At 40.0% G+C, this 19,710-nt stretch overlaps 1 protein-coding gene across 2 annotated transcripts in view; it reads right to left on the bottom strand.

Annotated features, from left to right (window-relative positions):
- Positions 1-19,710, bottom strand: part of BTBD9 (BTB domain containing 9) — a 512,908-nt gene that overhangs the window by 124,077 nt on the left and 369,121 nt on the right. For both annotated transcript variants that reach the window (XM_075555166.1, XM_075555167.1), the window contains exon 8: positions 6,219-6,408. In XM_075555166.1, the coding sequence (XP_075411281.1) occupies positions 6,219-6,408 (190 nt within the window). The remainder of the gene's footprint in view (positions 1-6,218; positions 6,409-19,710) is intronic.

Raw genomic sequence — 19,710 nt, 5'->3', positions numbered from 1 at the left:
TGGTAAGCAGCAGGAAGGAGGAAAAATAGCAGGCAGAAGGGGTCTTGGTAATTTGCAAACTGAATAGCTAATCTAGAGTTGGTTGTAGCCAGACAACAGTGGCAGGGCAGTTCAACCTGGTGTGAACTTGCACGCTCACCAAGAAAGGAAAATGCGCCGGGAAGTACAGACCACAGTGGCATACCGACTTCACCGTCTCTCCTTTCCTTTTTTTTTTAAGGATAAGCTTGCAGTTGCTTCTTTGCAAGACATCAACTGGTTTGTGGGTCAGTCACTCTCTGCCAGATTAAAACTTATACATGGTAAAATTGTGTGTGCGTGTGTGTGTGTTTCCCTCTACTATGAAATATAAGTCTTATAGACTAAAGAAATCAAATAACCTATTTTGGGGTGGGCCTATTTTGCTGACTGTACCATATGTACTTAAATTTTCCCTAGTGAGAAACACAAAATCTATTTTTCTGTGTGTGAGGATCTCCTGAATCCTTCTAAGACCCAGAGAGCTGCTAGGTTAATTCAGCTCTATCTTATTTGGGCTGCTTCATCTTTGGACACCCTATTTACTTATAATTAGGTTTGTTAGGTAAAGCAGTATGGTTATTTTACTTACTATATGGTGCATATCAATGTGAAATCATCATTTTCAAGCAAATATAAAAAGTTAATTTAATGAACTGCCTTATAATTAGGGTTTTGACCAAGTGCTGTCATTTGTTGTCTGCGAAAGACTGGGTGGGTGATGGGCATACTTAATGTGCAGCACATTTGACTTCACAAATTAACCTGACAACATTTTAAAGGCTATCATGATTAGCAAGTGGGGAGATAGTAAGTCTTAACCTCCCTGGCGGTCTAATTATGTCAGTAATTTGTACCCAAAGCGGTACATTGTTTTGCATAAAATTTGTTGTTTTATATTGTAGATCTGTAATTCTTAAGAAATTACTCATTTTAATCTCTCTAGTAGACATTCCAGGTATGATAAACTTTAATACACAGTTAACATTTACCCTGAGCCACACTCAGGATTACCGCCAGGGACTTAAAACTAAGGCGACAGAGGGACTATAAACTAAGACTCCCAACAGACTTGGTTAGTTATTATAACTCTGCCATGGTCTTTTTATGTGGTCAGGCCTTGGATGAGTTATTATTTAAATGTTAGTGTTTTTTTAAATGGCATGAGAATGATATAATTACTACTCAATTATCCACTTTTAAGGCACCTTCCAGGTAATTTCTCTGACTAACTCCTCATTTTCCAGTTATACTACTTGTTCTGGCTCTTAGGGAAGAAATGCAAAAGATGGAGAGAGATCCCCATTTACCTGCAAAGGCTGAGTTGCCTACTGTTGTTTGTTTCAGGAGCTGGTTGAGACAATGTGGGTGGCTTTGAAAGGTCTCCCCACACCTCACTCATCCAAGGCAAAGAGAATACAGTTCTAAAGGAGCTCTGTGTGCCTTGGGTTAGGCACTGGGCTGCTGATTGCAGGGCAGTGGTTCAAACCCATGACCAGCTCCAAGGAAGAAGGATGAGGGAGGCTGTTCCTGTAAAGATTTACACTCTCGAAAATTCTATATTGGCTCGTTCTGAGTCAGGATCTATTTGATGTCAGTGGGTTTGATGATGCTAATATAAAACTGGGGGGGGGGAGGCGGGTCAAAAGAAAAAGAAACACTAGGATGATAAGTGGGATGGTTTGCAGAGGTGGTGGTTGGATACAGAGACAAGAAACCTCTCAGGTCTCTCACCTTTCAGTTACCTCTCTAGCCGCTTACTTGTCCCTCTCCTGCTCTTGCCACACTGGCCTACCTGCTGTCCCTATAACCTACCTAGCACCCTGTCACCTCAGGGACATGGCAGTCTGCCTCATCCTCCAGATCCCCAAATGGCTTACTCCGTCTCTTCAAATGTCACCTTTCTCAGGGAAGCCTCCATGCCCACACACACAATCTAAACGGCACTGCTTCCCCATTCTCCAAAGGCCTTCCTGTTCAGCTTGTTTTTCTCCGTAGCTTTTCTAAATATCTGACATATTACAAACTGTTTGGCTGCTGCTTCTCTCTTCCCCTACTAAAATGTCCATTCTATAGGAGCACCAATTTCTGCGTGATTTATTCATTCTGTAACCCCATGGTGCCTGGCCCTGAGGTAAAGGCTCCATAAATATTTGTTGAGTGAATGAAAGAAAGTGAGGAGTGGGAGAGAAATGGTCAAAGGTCATGTTTCATGCCCAGTCTCTGCAGGACACCAGGAAGGTATTGGTGTCAGCACAGTAGGAGGTCTGGGTTCCTGCTGACTGTGGTCAGGACCAAACACTTTTGCCATTGCCAAACCAGCTATAGGGCAAACGCTCGGAAAAGGAGAAAAAAACAACAAAACACTATTGTGGCTGAAAACTAAATAAACAAAAGGACGGAGACAGACAGACACACACACACACACACCCCACCCCACCCCCGGTTTGGGGAATAAAGGATGCAGTGACCAAAATGAATCAATTTGTGTTTGAGACTGTTGTCTCCTGAATTTTAAAAGCGAGCATATGAAATAATGAGGCCTCACCTGGGGCAGGGTGTGAGGGAGTGTCACCAGGATTCTGCCACCTCCTCCCCCCTAGGTGGGAAAGGGTTAGCTCCTTGTCATTTCTGCACTGCTCTCCCCTGAGGGGTCCAGTCACAGTCACTGGGCTTGTCAGGGCACAGTGACTGGGAAAGCAAGTCAGTCATCACAAGCAATGGAAGCTGCAGGTCAAAAGTCATTGCCTAATCAACCTGTCATTGGTCAATTACTCATCCCAATGAAGAGGTGCCCCTGATCTAGTTTCCTATCAATAAGAGCCTATCTGGGCACATCTGCCACTGCTAACCACAGCCTGCCAAGATGTCCGGCATTGCCCAGTCATTGGTGGTAAGAAATTTCTCTCTCGTTCTCTTAATCATGTCACAGAAGAGGCAAATGTAGTTCCTGACAGCATAATGCTAGATTCACAGAGACGTGTTTCTTTGACTGCTCAGTCAGTTACCCAGAGCTGCAATCGCATGAATTTCTAACTGAAAAACAATAGCTGGTTTAAGGAAGTTGGGCATGTCACACTGTGTTCAGATACACATTTCTACCTTTGGTTGGGTTCGTGCTCATCACTTCCCTTGAGTTAGGAAAAGGAAAGAAAAACAGCTGTTTGGAGAGCATCATTTGCATTTCACATTTCAAGCAAACAAAAATGGTTCATTGCTCTACCCTACCACCAGGCCCTCTCACCGCCTCAAGTTGATTCCAGCTTATAGTGACCCTGTAGGTCAGAGCAGAACTGCCCTGTGGCTTTCTGACACTATAGTGCTTACCAAAGTAGAAAGCCTACTTTTTCTCCTGCAGAACTGGTGGTTTAGAACTGTTGACCTTGTGGATAGCAGCCAAATACACAGCCCACTACGCCACCAGGGCTTCTCCCATAAGCCCCAGGGATACCTTTTTTCTGGAATCAGATTCAACATCTCTGATTCTTTGGGTAAAGCTAGAGACCAAAGTGACCCTGTCACACGTAGAGTTTATCTATTTCTCGGTGAGCTTTAACATTGATAATGACCTCATACGATACCTGCTGGATCTAAAATTCTAGATCTTCCATTGGACAATGAATGGGGTTTCAAAAAACTAGTTGGGAAAAATGGAATTAAAATATATTTCCATTTTCCAGTAACTTTTTGAAGCCCTCTCATAGCTGCTAAAATTTCCCCTTCTATTTTAACAAACCACCGCATGTGCACAATTTAATCTCCCAAGGGAAGCTTGTTCTTAGTTGGTGCAGCTGCATTTATCCGGGAAGGCTGGCGGGAGGCAGCAGGTAAACAGTTACAGTACAGGTGGGACAATTGCTCTGATGGGAATTAAATACCAAATAGTGAAGGATCATTGGAAAGGGTTGTCTAAATAAGTCTAGGAGACGATGAAAGGTGACCGAGGGATTCCCAAGGGAGTTAAGTATCGAGATAAGCACCTGACAGAAACAGAATATTGAGGGACACAAGCAACAAAGACAGCCCACCCCAAGGTTTGAAGATGTTGGAGGTAGAAAGCAAGTATGGGACATGCGCAAAACTCGAAAGAGCTGGATAGGCTGGGATGAAGTGTGCATGTGGGGTAAGTAGCATGGGAAGTGGGTGAAGAGGCAGGAGACGAGAGCTAAAGACGTATCAGATCAGCCATAAACGCTTCAGCCTGAACTTTCTCCTGAAGGCACAGAGAACTTTAGGAAGAGAACTAACTGTGTGGGGAGAACACAGAGAAGTTGCAGGTGGAGGAGGAGAGGCCAGAATGGAGTAAGATGAATTAGTAAAACCGCAAAGGTGAATCTATGGGAACGAACACGGGAATGGATTTGTGAGATAGTTGACAGTTGGTAACAGAAGAACTTCCTGGCTGCTTTGGGGAGATGAGGAAAGGCAGGCAGGCATTCACAGAGACCCCTTGTTATTGGTGTGGGTGGCACTGAATGGGATGGGAAAGCATGACTTGCAGTGGTTTGTGCAGGGGAGGGGAAGATAGTGCACTGCCATTTCCGGCCTCTGTTGTTGAGATGCCTAAGGCGCACTGGTGGGGAGGAGGGTGTGGGGTGACAAGAAAATGGACAGAATATAAGGAACATTACAAGAGAGTAGGCAGAGACACTGAGATGCCAGTTTGCTTCCATCTTCTTTGGCAAGAAGACTGGTCTTCAAATTAGAAATGGCAGAACAAACATAATACAGAGAAAATTGAAGCCTGAAATAGGTGAGAAAGCAAGAGAGTATCTAGTCAATTTAAATGATTTCAAGTCTCCTGGCTGAGATGAGCTACACCCTACGCCTGCTAAAAGAAATTGCAGATGTAATCTCAGAGACACGATTGGTAATCTTCAAGAAATTGTAGAGACTATAAGGAGTGTGAGAAGACAAGAGAAGGATAACTGCTTTCCAGAATTTTAAAGTAGAGGGGGACAGATGTAATAAGGACACAGATAAGTCTGACATCATCTATGACAATTCTACAAGGGTTTATTCAATAGCTGGCTTATAAGTACTTTAAAGCACTCAACTGGGAAAAGTGAATGGAGGTTGTTTGCTATTTGATGGACGCTGTACTGTACTGGTAGATCGATTGCCTTGACCCTTGCTAAGTACAAATTGAGTTCTCTGGTCTGCACTACGAACTCCAGGGTACCCAGACTGTGATTTGTTGCCTGTGGTACTCAGCCTGTGATGCAACCCTTTATAAAGAGGGGCTGATAATTTAAACGAAGAATTTCTGTCTGGATTCGTTAAGAAATCCAGCGTCAGCTCTTCAGGGTGCCCCGGGGAACTGACAAGCAGTGTTAATCTCTGTGGTTATTAGCCTAAGCATCAATAAACCTTTTCCTATTAAAATCCTACCACCTTATTTTTAATGCTGTTCCTTTCTTTTTACCTCCTGACTGTTTAAAATGAGAACGGGAAGCAACTGAGCAAATGTGGTGGAACACGATGCAGGGCTGACCTCTCCTGCCAACACTGCTATTCCAGGAAGGATGAACCAGATTTCTTTATATTAGCCTTTCAGAGTCTTTCTTGAAACCTTAAAAAATGAAGGCGGGAGAAGGGGAGAAGGGGAGAAGGGGAGAAGGGGAGAAGGGGAGAAGGGGAGAAAGAAAGAAAGAAAGAAAGAAAGAAAGAAAGAAAGAAAGAAAGAAAGAAAGAAAGAAAGAAAGAAAGGAAAGGGCCTACTTAAGACGCATGCTCCCACATTCACTACGTAAATCAAGCAGTGCTGAGTTGAAGTCCCCTTCTTAAAACAAACTGACAAAAGCTTAGCCACAAAGGTCAATAGGCTCGTTTAGGAGCAGTTGTCATGTTCGGTTCTGATTGGTTCATAATATAAAATCATTTGTTAATGTTTAGAGATGATTTTTCATTCTATATAACCTCTCTTGACAATTCCCCAGAAGCCCCTAACTAGTCTAAACTGCTATTTGTGAAGAAGTCAGCCATATCCAGGAAGAGGCCATTCACCTAGTCTCGCCACAAGTCCAACTTTGGTGCATCTCTCAGAAGGCCCAAGCAAGGCCCTCTTTTTTCTCAGAGGGCATTTGGAGCATAGAATCGTAGCTTATTCACTGAAGTTATTGGACTCATAATTTAACAGAATATAATTTACACATGTCTATACCATCTTAAGAGTAATGACTAAAAAGGCATCTTCTTACCGTATTGAGCCAATCATGTATGGCTGTGCCAGCTGAACCATAATGGCACCGCTTCCTAGCTGATGACATGTGTAGCCAGAATCCCAATCATAATTTTTGGTGTCTCCATTCAGCAAGGCATTTCTGCTTCTACTGACACCTTCAATCACACTGGCACAATCAGCAATTGTTGCAACATTCTCCATGGGCACTGGGAATCAAAACACAAAAGTTGGCATTAGGATGAGAAGTCAAATAAATTCTGATAATGTGCTCAACACAAAGTTTATTAGTGTCTCAAATCAATGAAAACATCCTGATTACTTTAAAAAATAAATGTAGTTTTGATGTCAACCAGCTTAAAAAAAAAGTTAAATTTAAGGTTGGAGGAGATCAGACCACATGTGGCAATTAACTATGAAGTGTTTTATTCTAAAAAAATAGGACACTTGCCAAATGTAGACTAGACAATTACAGCGTGGGATAACTACAATGGAGAGCTACACAACAACAGAGAGGTGGATGAATTACAACTATAGTCAAATGGATAAATCACAAAAACAAATGTTGAGTGAAACAAGGCATAGAAGAACAAAGAGTATGAGTTTATTTATACAAAGTTTAACAAATGAAAAATTGTTTAGGGAGACATACATATATATAAAACTAAAGAAGGAAATCTAGGCGATTATTACACAAAATTAAGGATAATTATGTGTGGGGAGGGAGAAGTGGAAATCTGAGAAAAGCGTCTGGGGGCTTAAAAATAGCTGATCTTGTTCTGTTTCTTAAGCTGGTGATGGGGACACAAAGCATTGACTTTATTTGTATTTGCTAAACACTGTATATACTTATTATATTTACTCTTCTGCAAATGTGAAGAAATATACTGTAAATATAAATAAACATATCGATATAAATTGAGTCTTTTAGAATTCATAAAACAGGGAAGTGACCCACGACACAGTCCTTATCCATTTTCAAAGTAAATCACTTGTCCTCGACAATGAATCATGTGTTTTATTTGCCTATTATAATTGCATTCCAAGATATATGATCCCCCTTTGTTCACAAATTGTTAGAGTTTTAAGTACCAGCTCTGTTTTTATTCTGAGTCTCTCTTTACACTTTAATTTCATATCATGTTCTCTTATAAAAGTCAAGGACTTCCAGAAAATGATGACTGTCCAAAAATGATGTAGATTTTCTAAACACTGAGAAAATGATGAGAGGTGAAGGGCTTTTAAGTTCCCCAGGATATTTCTGTTCATTTATTAGCACTGGGGTTTTCTTCTGAGATTGAAGTTACTTAACCAAATCTAAAATTAACCTTAGCTACTTACATTCAAAATTGTAACCTACTTAATATAAAAATGGATTTTGGGGGAAATTTTTCTCAATAGATATACAAACTAGCTATACTTAAACTTTTCAGTACTATACTCTGAAAATGGAGAGGGTAGATAATAGTATAATTCTATCAAAACACGTCTAGCCTTATAATGGAAGTCAATAAAAAGAGAAGACCTAATGTGGAATAAATAATCTTACATGTATCGTCTAAGCAATGAATTTGTTTTCCAAAGTTGGGTGTGCCTAACCTTGAGTTCTCATCTCCTATACTTTCACTAATCGCTTTCTGAAGAAAAGGAGGACTTTTCTGGTCTTGGATCCCTTGACTCTAAGCTTAAATCCAAAACAACAAGCAACAAATAAAAACAGGTGAAATAATCTGCAATTTCTTAACAGAGAAAATGGTGAGAAAGAAGTTTCCTATGGCTTGGGAAAGAGATAGACATGAAGAGATAGTAATTTAGAGGGCAAATCACAGTACTTCTTTGTCACAGAAGCGTGTAAGTATTTGAGATAGTTTATTGTGCCAACCTGGCACATGTGGGGTTAATTGAAGGGCAGAAGGATAAATGGCTCAGTGAGCCTCGCCTTTCAAGTTCTCAGGTCTCTTGCTTTCTGATGGTCGGAGCAGGGTGCAGCTGCCTTAGCTGGTTCCCTGGTTTAGCTGGCAAGGCTCACTTCCTATTAGACTTCCCTGAGGAGAAGCTACATGGATCTCCCCTGATGCAGCGCTGGGTGCTGGAGCAGCCATGTGGAGACCTCTGCCAGTGCTGAGATGCTTACACATTCAGACTCGGCTTTCCTCCTGCAGTCGGCATCACTGCATCTGTTTTGTGAAATGGAGGAGGACTTTGTGGATTGGTGTTGGACATATGGGTCAATGTTGGACTTGTGGGCTTGGGCAGCACTGTGTTGGGATGTTTTCTTGATGCGCACTTAAACTTTATACAACTCTCTGTTATACATGAGTTTCTATGGATTTTGTTTCTCTAAAGTACCCAGACTATCACAGTATTCCACGATTTGGAAGAAATAATTAAGGAAGTAGCATAAAATACACAGCAGATTGAGCAGATACATTAAAAAAAATACCACAGACAAGTTATGCTGCAGCAACAAATGGTCCCCAATACTCTCAGTAGCTTAAAGCAGCACAAGTTTGTTTTTCACTTAGTTGAAGCATTTGGTGATGCTTGACTCTCCTCATTGTACACGGACAAGAATGACAGAGACTTCATATTGACACATTCTTCTACAGTCACAGCAGCAGGGGAAAGAGTTGGTCACTGTCTCATAAAACTCTCACCACTACAAGTGCAGTCAGTCGATTTTCAGAAAGGGTGTTCAAACAATTCAACGGGCAATGAATTGTCTCTTCAACAAATGGTGCAAGGATAATTGCATTCTACATGCAGAAAAATTTAGACCCTTACTTCATATCATATATCAAGATTAACTCAAAATGAACAAATGCTTTAATTATAAGCACTAAGATCATAAAACACGAAGAAAACATAGGGCTAAAGCTTTATGACCTTCAAGTTGACAATGAATTTAGATAAAATACTGAAACCATGAAAAACAAAATTAAAAAATAAACTTGATTAATATTGAAAACTTTTCTGCATCAAAAGATATTATGAAAAGACAATTCTCTGAATAGGAAAATATATTATCAAATCACATGCTTATAACTAAAAGCGATTTCATATCTAGAATATATAAAGAAAACTTTGAGCAGCAATAAAACAAGCAACCCAATTTAAAGATGGACAAAAGATGAGAGTAGACATTTCTCCAAAGAACATATACAAATGGACAGGAAAATATACTCATCCTCTTCCTGCTCCCCCCGCCTAAAAAAACAAAATAAACAAAGCTCATTGTCATTGAGTTGATTCTGAGTAGAACTGCTCTGTAGGATCTCCAGGGCTGTAACGCTATTTAGAAGCTGTCACACTTCCTTCTGTAGAATGACCGGTGGGTTTGAACCTCCAACCTTCATTAATAGTTGAGTGCTTAAGCACTGTGCCATAGTGGTCATTAGGAAAATACATATAAAAACCACTTACCACCCACTGTAATGGCTGGGGGAAAAGGACAAACGAAAAGGAAAACATGCAGAGAAAATTGGAGCTCCTCACGAATTTGCTAGTGGGATTGCAAAATGGTGCAGTCACTGTGGAAAGAAGTTTGGCAATTCCTCCAAACATGAACCATAGCACTGCCATTTGATCCAGGAATTCCACTCCTACCTGTAGTTCCCCCAAAATGAGAGGAGGAAACCGAATACTTCTACACAATGTTTCCTGTAGCATTATTCACAATAGCCAAAAGGAGTGGGGGGGGGGGGAACAGTGGCCATTAAAAGATAAATGAATAAATAAAATGTGGTATATACACTTCATCACCATCATCTAAAGATTCCTTCTTTGTAATTTCACCTACTCACTAAAATGTGTTTATAACCACAATTTCAAAACTCTCAGTGCTTCTCAGTTGTTCACAGACATGCAATGAATGGCAAAACTATTGAGCCACGATATGCACATTCCAGGCTACGGTGGAGTAAGGTGATGTTCTGCCTTCTTGTTCCACCTCTCATATTGTAAGCGAGTGTCCTCCTCAAGATGTTTAATGCCACACTTTTCAATTTTGTGCTTTTTGTTGGTGATTTGCTGTTTAAAATCGCCCCCAAGTACAGTGTTGAAGTAAGTGCAAGAAGGCTGTGCCGTGCCTTATATGAAAATCCTTACGTAAGCTTCCTTCAAGTAAGAGTTACTGTGCTGTTGGCGCTGATTTCCGTATTAGTGAATGACACACATACATACTCCTTGGTCCTAAAAAAGGTGTCTTTAGCAGAAACTACAGATAAAACAAGGTATTATATATTGAAAGTATGGCCAGAGGCTGACAAGAACCAAATCCCATATTTCCCCCTCAGAGCAATAGTTCAGCTAGTATTTGCTAATTACTGTTAATGGTGACTTTATTGAATATAAACACTATGAAGAATAATCAAATTTTAAAGAGTAGAATATGATTCAGTCATAAAGATAAATGAAAGTATACAACATGGATGAATCTTGTAAACAGGATGCTATATGAAAGTAGACCAGACTCGAAAGAAAAAATATGATATAGTTCCAGACATTTGTAAAAGCTAGAAGAGGTAAATGCATAGAGACAGAAAATAAATTACATATGGGGGTTGGGGGAGGTAGACAGTGATTACTCAATGGGTACCGAGCTGACTTGAAGTAATGAAAACGTTTTGAGAATAGTGTTAATGGTTGCATAATATTGAGCTGCAATTAATGTTGCTTAAAATGGCAAATTTTTAAATGTTTTAATCATAAAATGAAAGAATAAAACAAAACATAAAAAACCCCACCACTCTCCCCCCAAAGTAATGCGCATTACTTTACGCAGATTTCACTGAACTTCCAAGGGAGAAGGGAAAGCACAATCATAATGCGTGTCTGCAAGAAGTGCCGGTGTGGAGAAGACTATTTGGTAAACAATATTAACATCTACAACACAGATTAGATTAGAATAAAAGAGCAATCAATAGACAAATCTAGTTCATTCATGTAATGCAAAAAAGTATTTTAATGTGGAAACATACTAAAATTTATATATCCAGCCTCCTGCTAAAGGACATTTAGATTGTTACCAATTTTTAATTTGCTTTTACAAAGATTTTGTGAACATTATACATCTCTTCTTGTGTCCATGGAAAGAGTTTTTTCTCTCTCAAGGAATACACAAATAGAAATGGAATTACACTCTTAGCTATGATTTATTGTCATCTTTCCTAGACTCTGCCAATTACACATTCACCAAAATGGCTGTGAAAATAGACGCTCTCACCCTCTTGTGTTTATCAACTCTCAGTAATGGCAGAGTATGAAATGATATCTCAATGTGGATTCAGCTCTTAATTTCCTAGTTAGGTGGATATGCGTGCCCCCCCCCCAACACCCAACCACCGCCTTTTCCCCTTTTGAATCAATTTGTCTACAAAATGCCTTATATTTTGCTTATTTTTCTAATTGATGTGCACAAGGTCTTTATATATCCTGGAAACTTAAGTTGAGATATAGTATTTTTTTCCTTCATGATTTGTGCTTTTGTTGTCTTGTTTACAAATTCTTCTCTACTTCAAATTCATGTGTGTGCGCCTGCATACGTACGTATGTATGTATATGTATTTCTTTATATTTTCTTCTAAAAGCTCTCAAGTTCCCTAATCCCCTCTATCTCCATTGTTTGGCTGTTTAATACATTTATGATTTATTTTTGATATACAGTAACATAAGGAATCTACTTACACTTTTTATTCATATCAGTGACCAATTTCCCTAGCACCATTTAATGAACCATCAATTCTTTGTACCATTAATTTGTGTTAGTTGGCCATAAAATTTTCATATGTATTGGCATCTCATTTTAAGGTCTACATTTTGTTTCACTGGTTGATTTGCCTAACTTTGTGCCTTTGCCATGCTGTCTTAAGTAATCTATAAAAAAATTAACACCTTTCATTTTCTACTTTTAAACGGTCTTAGGTATTCTTGGCTACTTCCAAAAAAATTCATTTTGTTTACTGGCATGAGATTTTTCACAGTAAATCCTATTTTTCACTCAAATAGTGCTTATTTATACCCTTTCTTTCATAATCAGTCTACTTTAAGGGTTTTGTCTACTTTACAAGTGTTTTCAGAGCACTGTTTTTTTTAAAAAACTTCTTTATTGTGACCTGAGTGAAAAATTGGCTTCTATTCCACAATGGATACATTTTTAAATTTCTGGCACCGACTGTAGGCTCCACAATGTACCGGCACTCTTCCTATTTCCTCCTTGTATTTCCTACCGCTACTTGTCCTTCTTTCCTATCCATTCCTGGTTTCCGTGCGCTGTTCCTGGAGGAAAGCTGCCCTCTGATCTCATATGGCCGAGTGCCATAAGAAGAGCTACAGCCTTGCTGCCACTGTCCACCTTTTAGGGTTATCATTTGACTGAGAGCTGAGCTATGGGCATGAGTTCAGTTCCAGGCTGAAAGGGCTACAGTCTCAGAGGTCCTACCATTCTCTTTCATGCCTGGTCTTTTTTATGGTTTTGAGTTTGTTCTATATTTTTCTATCATTCTACCCAGGACCCTTTATTATGTTCTCTTTCAAAGAAATCCACAGTGGTAGCTGGGAACTATCTGTCTAGTTCTCCTGGTCTCAAGGTTGTGGAAGCTGAGGTTCTCATGGTCCATCAGTTCTTTTGATTCATTGACTCCTTAGATGTTCTTTATTCTTGTTTGCTCTGGATGAGGTTGGTGATTCACAAGCACTGAAGATCACTGTCACTACTCATCAAAGTAGGATGTAGAATATTGTCTTTGTGGACTGTGTTATGATAACTCACCTTGATGTCCCCCACTATTACGATGTTGGGTTTGGTGGCCCAGTAACTCATTTTCTTAAGATGTCTGGTGATGGCTATGAATTTTGCCTCCTGTGTGCTCTTGTGTACATACATACCTATGTATGGTCATGGGTATAACATCTTTCCCCTACTCAGACCTGCTCATCATATCTGTCTATATAACCAAGGCAAGATTGTGTAGTGTAGTAGTACTAATCTTTGTTGTAACTCTTGTACACTTCTCTGTGTCTTCCTTTGGTTTAGTGATATTGTACTGATCGCCAGTTTATTGTCCTTTCACTGAAAGGAATATGCACCTATTAGATAGCGCGTTTCTCTCCCCACCCCTCCCCTCCTGGGTAACAATCAATTTCTTTCCATATGTAAATCTTTCCTTGATTTTTCATAATGTACTCATATAGCTATTTGCCCTTTTGTGGTTGACTTATTTCCCTCAGTGTAATGTCCTCCAGGTTTCTCCACATCATAAGATCCTTTATGGAAGCCTCATTCTTCTTCAACGTTGTACAACCATTGTTTATTTATCCATTCACTCACTGAAGGGCTCGCAGTTTGTTTCCATCTCTTTGCATGGGTGTGCATATATCTATCTGTTCACGTCCCAGCTTTTATTTCCTTAGGAGATATTAGGGGGCTTCAAAAAATTGGTGGGAAAATGAAGTTGAAAAATAATGGAATTTTCCCATAAAAAATGTGAAACCCTTTTGTATACCTAGTGTGAACCCTGGACCAAAACCATGAATCATTTAAGGTTTAAAAAATTAACAGTCAAATTAGAATATATTAAGTAATGATCCAGGTTCAAACATTATTGACCAAATCAACTAAAATTAAGGGACATTTTACAAAATACCAGATTAGTACTTTTCAAAGCACATATATACCAAATCTTGAAAATGAAGTTAAAACAGAACTTTGAGTTTAAAATCTTAGCTTTAAACACATTTACTAGGAAAGGAGAAAGATTAGTGAACTCAGCATTTACTTTAAGTGGTTACAAAAAAGCAAACCAAAACAAAAACCCTCCAAACTCGTTGCCGTACATTCATGGTTTTAGCTTTCCAGATATCAGAGGGGGGTTCTAAAGTTCATAGACAAATGGCATTAAAAGATAATGGAATTTTCCACAAGTTTTCTGAAACTCTCTCTTAACTTTCACAGTTCTCTTTGTTGCTAACTCTTAATATGAGTACGCAGCGTGGTCTGAATGATATGATCTCTTTGGGTCATTTTTTGGGATCTACTCTATGCTAGCCACGGTTTCTTACAAGTGGGAATAAGGCACACAACTCACATTCTAAACCATTGCTGGTCAGGGTAGATCATATTAAAATACTGTGGCATTTGTTGACATTTGCTTTGTGGACTAGTACATGGTCAAATTTTATTAAATTTCTTGTGTGCCGGATGAAAATGTGTATTTTCTAATTTGGAAAATCGAATAAATGCAACCACAATACTCCTCAGAACTGAGGATGGTGAGATTTTGCTCTTTACTTTGAACAAGCCATCAGAAAAGCCCAGTTGTTAGAAAAGGACACTTTCATGGGCAGAGTGAAAGGGCAGCAAATCCCCAGCGAGCAGAAGAGACACAATAGTCACAACAATGGATTCAAACATGCCAATGTTCTGGAAGCGGGCTTGAGACCAGCCAACATTTCACAAGGTCACTGTGAGTTGAGGGCAACTTGGTGGCATCTAATAATATGATTTTATACATGTCTACTACATAAAAAACTGGTGTTCGTGTGCTTAAATCACTTATATGCTTACTAACTGCGGGAAGAAGTTTGCTTAGTAACCACTGAGAGATTCTTTTTAAAATCTGTCCTCATCATGAGGGGCCAGCCCCAATCCCAACTATGTGGACAGATCCCCCCACCCCCACTATCCCCAAAAGAATTTACTTCAGAGGATAGCACTGAAGCTACAGCTCAGGGAGAGGGACATGTCTGATCAGAGCACATGGGAGCAAATGAAGGGGGAGGGAGAGAGTGGAGCACATCCTGGCCCACCAAGCCTTGAGGACGATATTCCCGCTCAGAGCAGCACCAAAAATAGACTTTGGGGCCAGGCATGGTAGCCCATCAGACTCGACCGGAAAACATTCTCCTTTTATAAAACCCCACCTTTTCCCCTTTTTATTAATCATTTTATTGGGGGCTCTTATAAATCTTATAACAATTCATCACTCAATTGTATTAAGCATACTTGCTGTATATATGTTGCCATCAACCTTTCCAAAGCCTTTTCTTTTAATCATTTTATTGGGGGCTCATACAACTCTTATCACAATCCACCCATCCATCCACTGTGTCAAGCACATTTGTACATTTGTTATTCTCATCATTCTCAAAACATTTACTTTCTACTATCAGCTTATTTCCCCTCCCTTCCCTCACGTAATAATTTACAAATTGTTATTATTTTGTCTTACACTGTCCAATCTCTCCCTTTGCCCACTTTTCTGTGGAAAACACTCCTAACGGTCAACAACCAGAACTTGAACTATTTACAAGCTTTTCTTTTTGTGTGTGTGTTTTCTTCTGTTGCTTTGTTCTACTCTGTCTTGTTTTTGTGCATATTATTATCTCTGTAGGTCTCTCTAGATAAGATAGGTGGGATAAACAATTTGGAGGGGAAAACAACGGAACTGACAGTTCTGGGGGGGGGGACATAGGATAGGGGGAGGTGGGGCAAGGAAGTGAGTGTTAACCCAGGGACAAGGGAACAACAAGTGATCCAAAATCCATAGTGAGGAGGGTGTAGGAAGCCTGGTTGTGCTTGATCAAGGGCAATGGAACCAAGAGGAATTATTGAAACCCAAGTGAAGGCTAAGCATGATAGTGGAACAAGAGGAAAGTAAGAAGAAATAGAGGAAAGAATTAGGAGGCAAAGGGCATTTTTAGAGGTCTAAATACAGGCAGGTACAAATGAAAATATATTTATATATGAGGATGGGGAAATAGAACTATGTGTATATATTTATAGGTTTTGTATTAAGGATGGACATTGGGCTTCCAGTCAAGTACTCCCTCAATGCAAGAACACTTTGTTATATTAAACTGGCATTCCATGATGCTCACCTTCCCAACACTATCGCTGATGACAAATGGATGCATAAGCAAATGTGATGAAGAAAGCTGATGGTGCCCGGCTATCAAAAGATACAGTGTCTGAGGTCTTAAAGGCTTGAAGGTAAACAAGTGGCCATCTAGCTCAAAAGCAACAAAGCCCACATGGAAGAAGCATACCAGCCTGTTTGATCACACCGTGTCGATGGGATCAGGTTATCAAGCATCCGAGAACAAAAAATCTTATTGTGAATGAGGAGAAGTGCGGAGTGGGGACTCAAGGCCCACCTGTAGGCAACTGGACATCCCCTTACAGAAGGGTCATGGGGAGAAGACGAGTCAGTCAGGGTGCAGTGTAGCAACAATGACACATACAATTTTCTTCTAGTTCTTAAATGCTTCCTCCCCCGCCCACTATCATGATCCCAATTCTATCTTACAAATATGGCTAGACCAGAGGATGTACACTGGCACAGATAGGAACTGGAAACACAGGGAATCCAGGACAGATGAACCCTTCAGGACCAGGGCTGAGAGTGATGATACTGGGAGGGTGGAGGGAAGGTATGGTAGAAAGGAGGAAGCAATTACAAGGATCTACATGTGACCCCCTCCCTGGGGGAAAGACAACAGAAAAGTGGGTGAAGGGAGATGTCGGACAGTGTAAGACATGACAAAATAATAATAATTTATAAATTATTAAGGGTTCATGAGGGAGGGAGGTCAGGACGGAGGCAAAATGAGGAGCTGATACCAAGGGCTCAAGTAGAAAGCAAATGTTTTGAAAATGATGAGGCAACAAATATACAAATGTGCTTGACACAATAGATGTATGTATGGATTGTAATGAGTTGTACGAGCCCCCAATAAATGATTTAAAAAATCCCTCCTCATAATAACAGATTTTTTTCTCCTTATAATTTTGTTAGTTTGCTGTATATATTTTGAGACTGCTGCGGTGTTTAGTGATACCATGGAATGATAACGAGAAACAGAGAAGCAGAAAATACAATGTTCTGATTAGTGCCGACACGCAGGAGTGCACAGAAAAGGAACACACCATGAGCTTCAAGCTCCTGGTCATGCTCTACTCCTTAAACTGGGTGATGGGTATATGTACATATGCATTCTACCGGTGCCTTCTCACACTTTATATATCATGATGCTTATGTTCTTTTACACATGTAGAGTATGTCTTAAAAGCTTCAAAAGCCAAAGTATTTGCAATTGCTTCTTATGCATGTAAAAGCTGAACAACGAATACAAAAGACTGAAAAAGAAATGATATGGTTGAATAGGGTGGTGGTGAAAAACAAAGACTATAGCATGGACTAGCAAAAGATAAAACAAATAGGTGGTGGGAGAAGTACAAGAAGCATGCTCCTTAGCATTGAGCATGGTGAGACAGCATTTCACATCCTGTGGACATATCAGGAGGGAGCAGTCCCTGGAGAAAATATCATGCTTGGTAAGCTGAAGGACCAGAGAATAAGAGGAAGACTCTCACCATGATGGGTCCATTGGCTGCAACAATGGGCTCCCACAGTAACGACGGTGATGATGGTGGTGTTTCGTTCGGTTGTACATATGGTCACTGAGTCGGAATCGACTTGAGAGCACCTCACAACACACAGATTCTAACACTGTCTTTATAAAAACCAGAAATATGGCAGTTTTCTGAAACATAAGACGTCTTGTGATATTTTTCTTCTGAACACTGCTGCCCTCTTTAGTACCCACTAGTCTTACCAATTAGCTTCACTTGTTCTAAGGTGTTCAAAGTCCACTTAATTTGATGCTTCACAATTTTATCCATAGACAATTTGATTTTAGCTGGAAAATGGTCAATTAGTATAGCATCATCAAAGACTGTCACAGAGTCATTACTGATACGGTTTTTCGTGCTATTTGAGAAACAAAGGTGGGGTAAGTGCTCAGACATGTTTATCAACAGGTTAGAGAAGATTTTTCTCAATTATCAGTATTTCCTCTAAGCAAAACCACCCTTATATAGCAGCCTCTGACTTGCTGAACATCTGGATACAAATCTGTGCATAGAGGTCCTCTGTAAATAACCACGATAGAACAATTCTTCTGGCCCAGGACGATTCTCAATATGCAAATGAGTATTTTAAGATCATCTACTCTAACAAGCAGTGGTTTAGAATGTGAGTTTCATGAGGCAGGGACTTTTTATCCTTTCATTCAGTTCCATAATTCCATTGCCAAGAAACTCTGCTTAGCACATAGTACAAACAACATGTGTTTGCTGAATGAATGAATGAATAAGCCAGAACAGAGTGCTGTCTATATTTCGACACATACCTTTACTTAACACAGTTCCTTACCCAAATCGAAAAGTTCCTGAATAAAGCACAAAATCAGAGAATCTAAAAGTTACTAAATAAAGCAAGAGACTCTAAAAATTACTGAATAAAGCAGAACGAAACCTGCTTTGTCAGTGAAAGTTTTCTTAGCAAAGTATGATCAATCTCTGGGTCTTGACCTAAACATTAGAAAGAAAACAAACATGCCGGCAACAAGAGCGCTGACACACCGCACACGTCCTCCGCTCGCTCCACTGTCACTCTCTTAAAGGTTTGCCCCACACGGAAAGTCTGGCCACTTGGGAGAATAAAGTGTTCTTTCAACAGACAAGCCCTTTTGGGGTCAAGCGGAAGGGTGTAAAAACAATATGGCTTTACAGACTATAAAAACCTAAGGGGGTTAACATTAGCTCAAAGGGGAATGCTCTCTGCTTCAGTTACACTTTTCTGACAGGTTTGTCTACAGGCACCCAGGGGGTTTACTAACATATACAGACCACTCCCTCTGTTTCAGCAGGGGATAATTCTGTTATTAATTCTTCTTAGAAGTAAAACCTACAACCTGTCTAGCTGATCCATGTAATAATTACTCAGTAATGAATAAATTTCATGGCCATTTTTCACTGGGAAAAATTAGGAAGCGATTCTGACTGAGTGCAAAGCACAGAAGGTATCATACTGCTCTTCCCAGAGGGCCTGGGCCACTCCCCATTCTGAACGTTCATTACCATCTTTCATATGCGTCTGATAAACTTATTAAAAACACCATCTGGACAGGACTCAGCTTTGTGCTGTATTTCCAGTCTTCCAGTTGCCTCCCTTGTCCCACTGGAGTTCCTGCCCCAATTTGTGTCACTTTGTTTACAAAACCATACTGCCAAAACCCAGCTTCTTGTGTCTGTCTTTCTGGTGTTCTCTTGCCACCCTCCAGCTACAGACTTATTAAAATAGCCTATGCTATGAGCAAAAAGCAGAGGAGAACTGCCTGCGCAGAAATTACTTTCCCCCCCTCTGTGCATATAGCAATTCTGCTCAGACAAATTTAATTTGCTGTTTCTGAATGTAAAAGTTGCACGTTAACAAAGTGTATACCTTCTGCAAGTGCAGGAATATTGGGATGGCTTGGACTGAGGGGAACTGCAGGGAAGGTGATCTGAACAGAATTTTACTGCTCGCCCGCTCTTAGGCAGTGTTAGGGGTGGCCAACAGTTTGCCAGTACATTTAATTCGGGAGCAATCAATTTTTTACAAGGCAGCATTACTTCGCATACAACCAGCTATATTTAAAGATCAGACTGCCATGTTATCTCACTTTCTCCA

The sequence above is a fragment of the Tenrec ecaudatus genome, chromosome 7, assembly GCF_050624435.1.
Source record: "Tenrec ecaudatus isolate mTenEca1 chromosome 7, mTenEca1.hap1, whole genome shotgun sequence".
Taxonomy (NCBI): Eukaryota; Metazoa; Chordata; class Mammalia; order Afrosoricida; family Tenrecidae; genus Tenrec; species Tenrec ecaudatus.
This window is presented reverse-complemented; position numbering and strand designations above follow the sequence as displayed.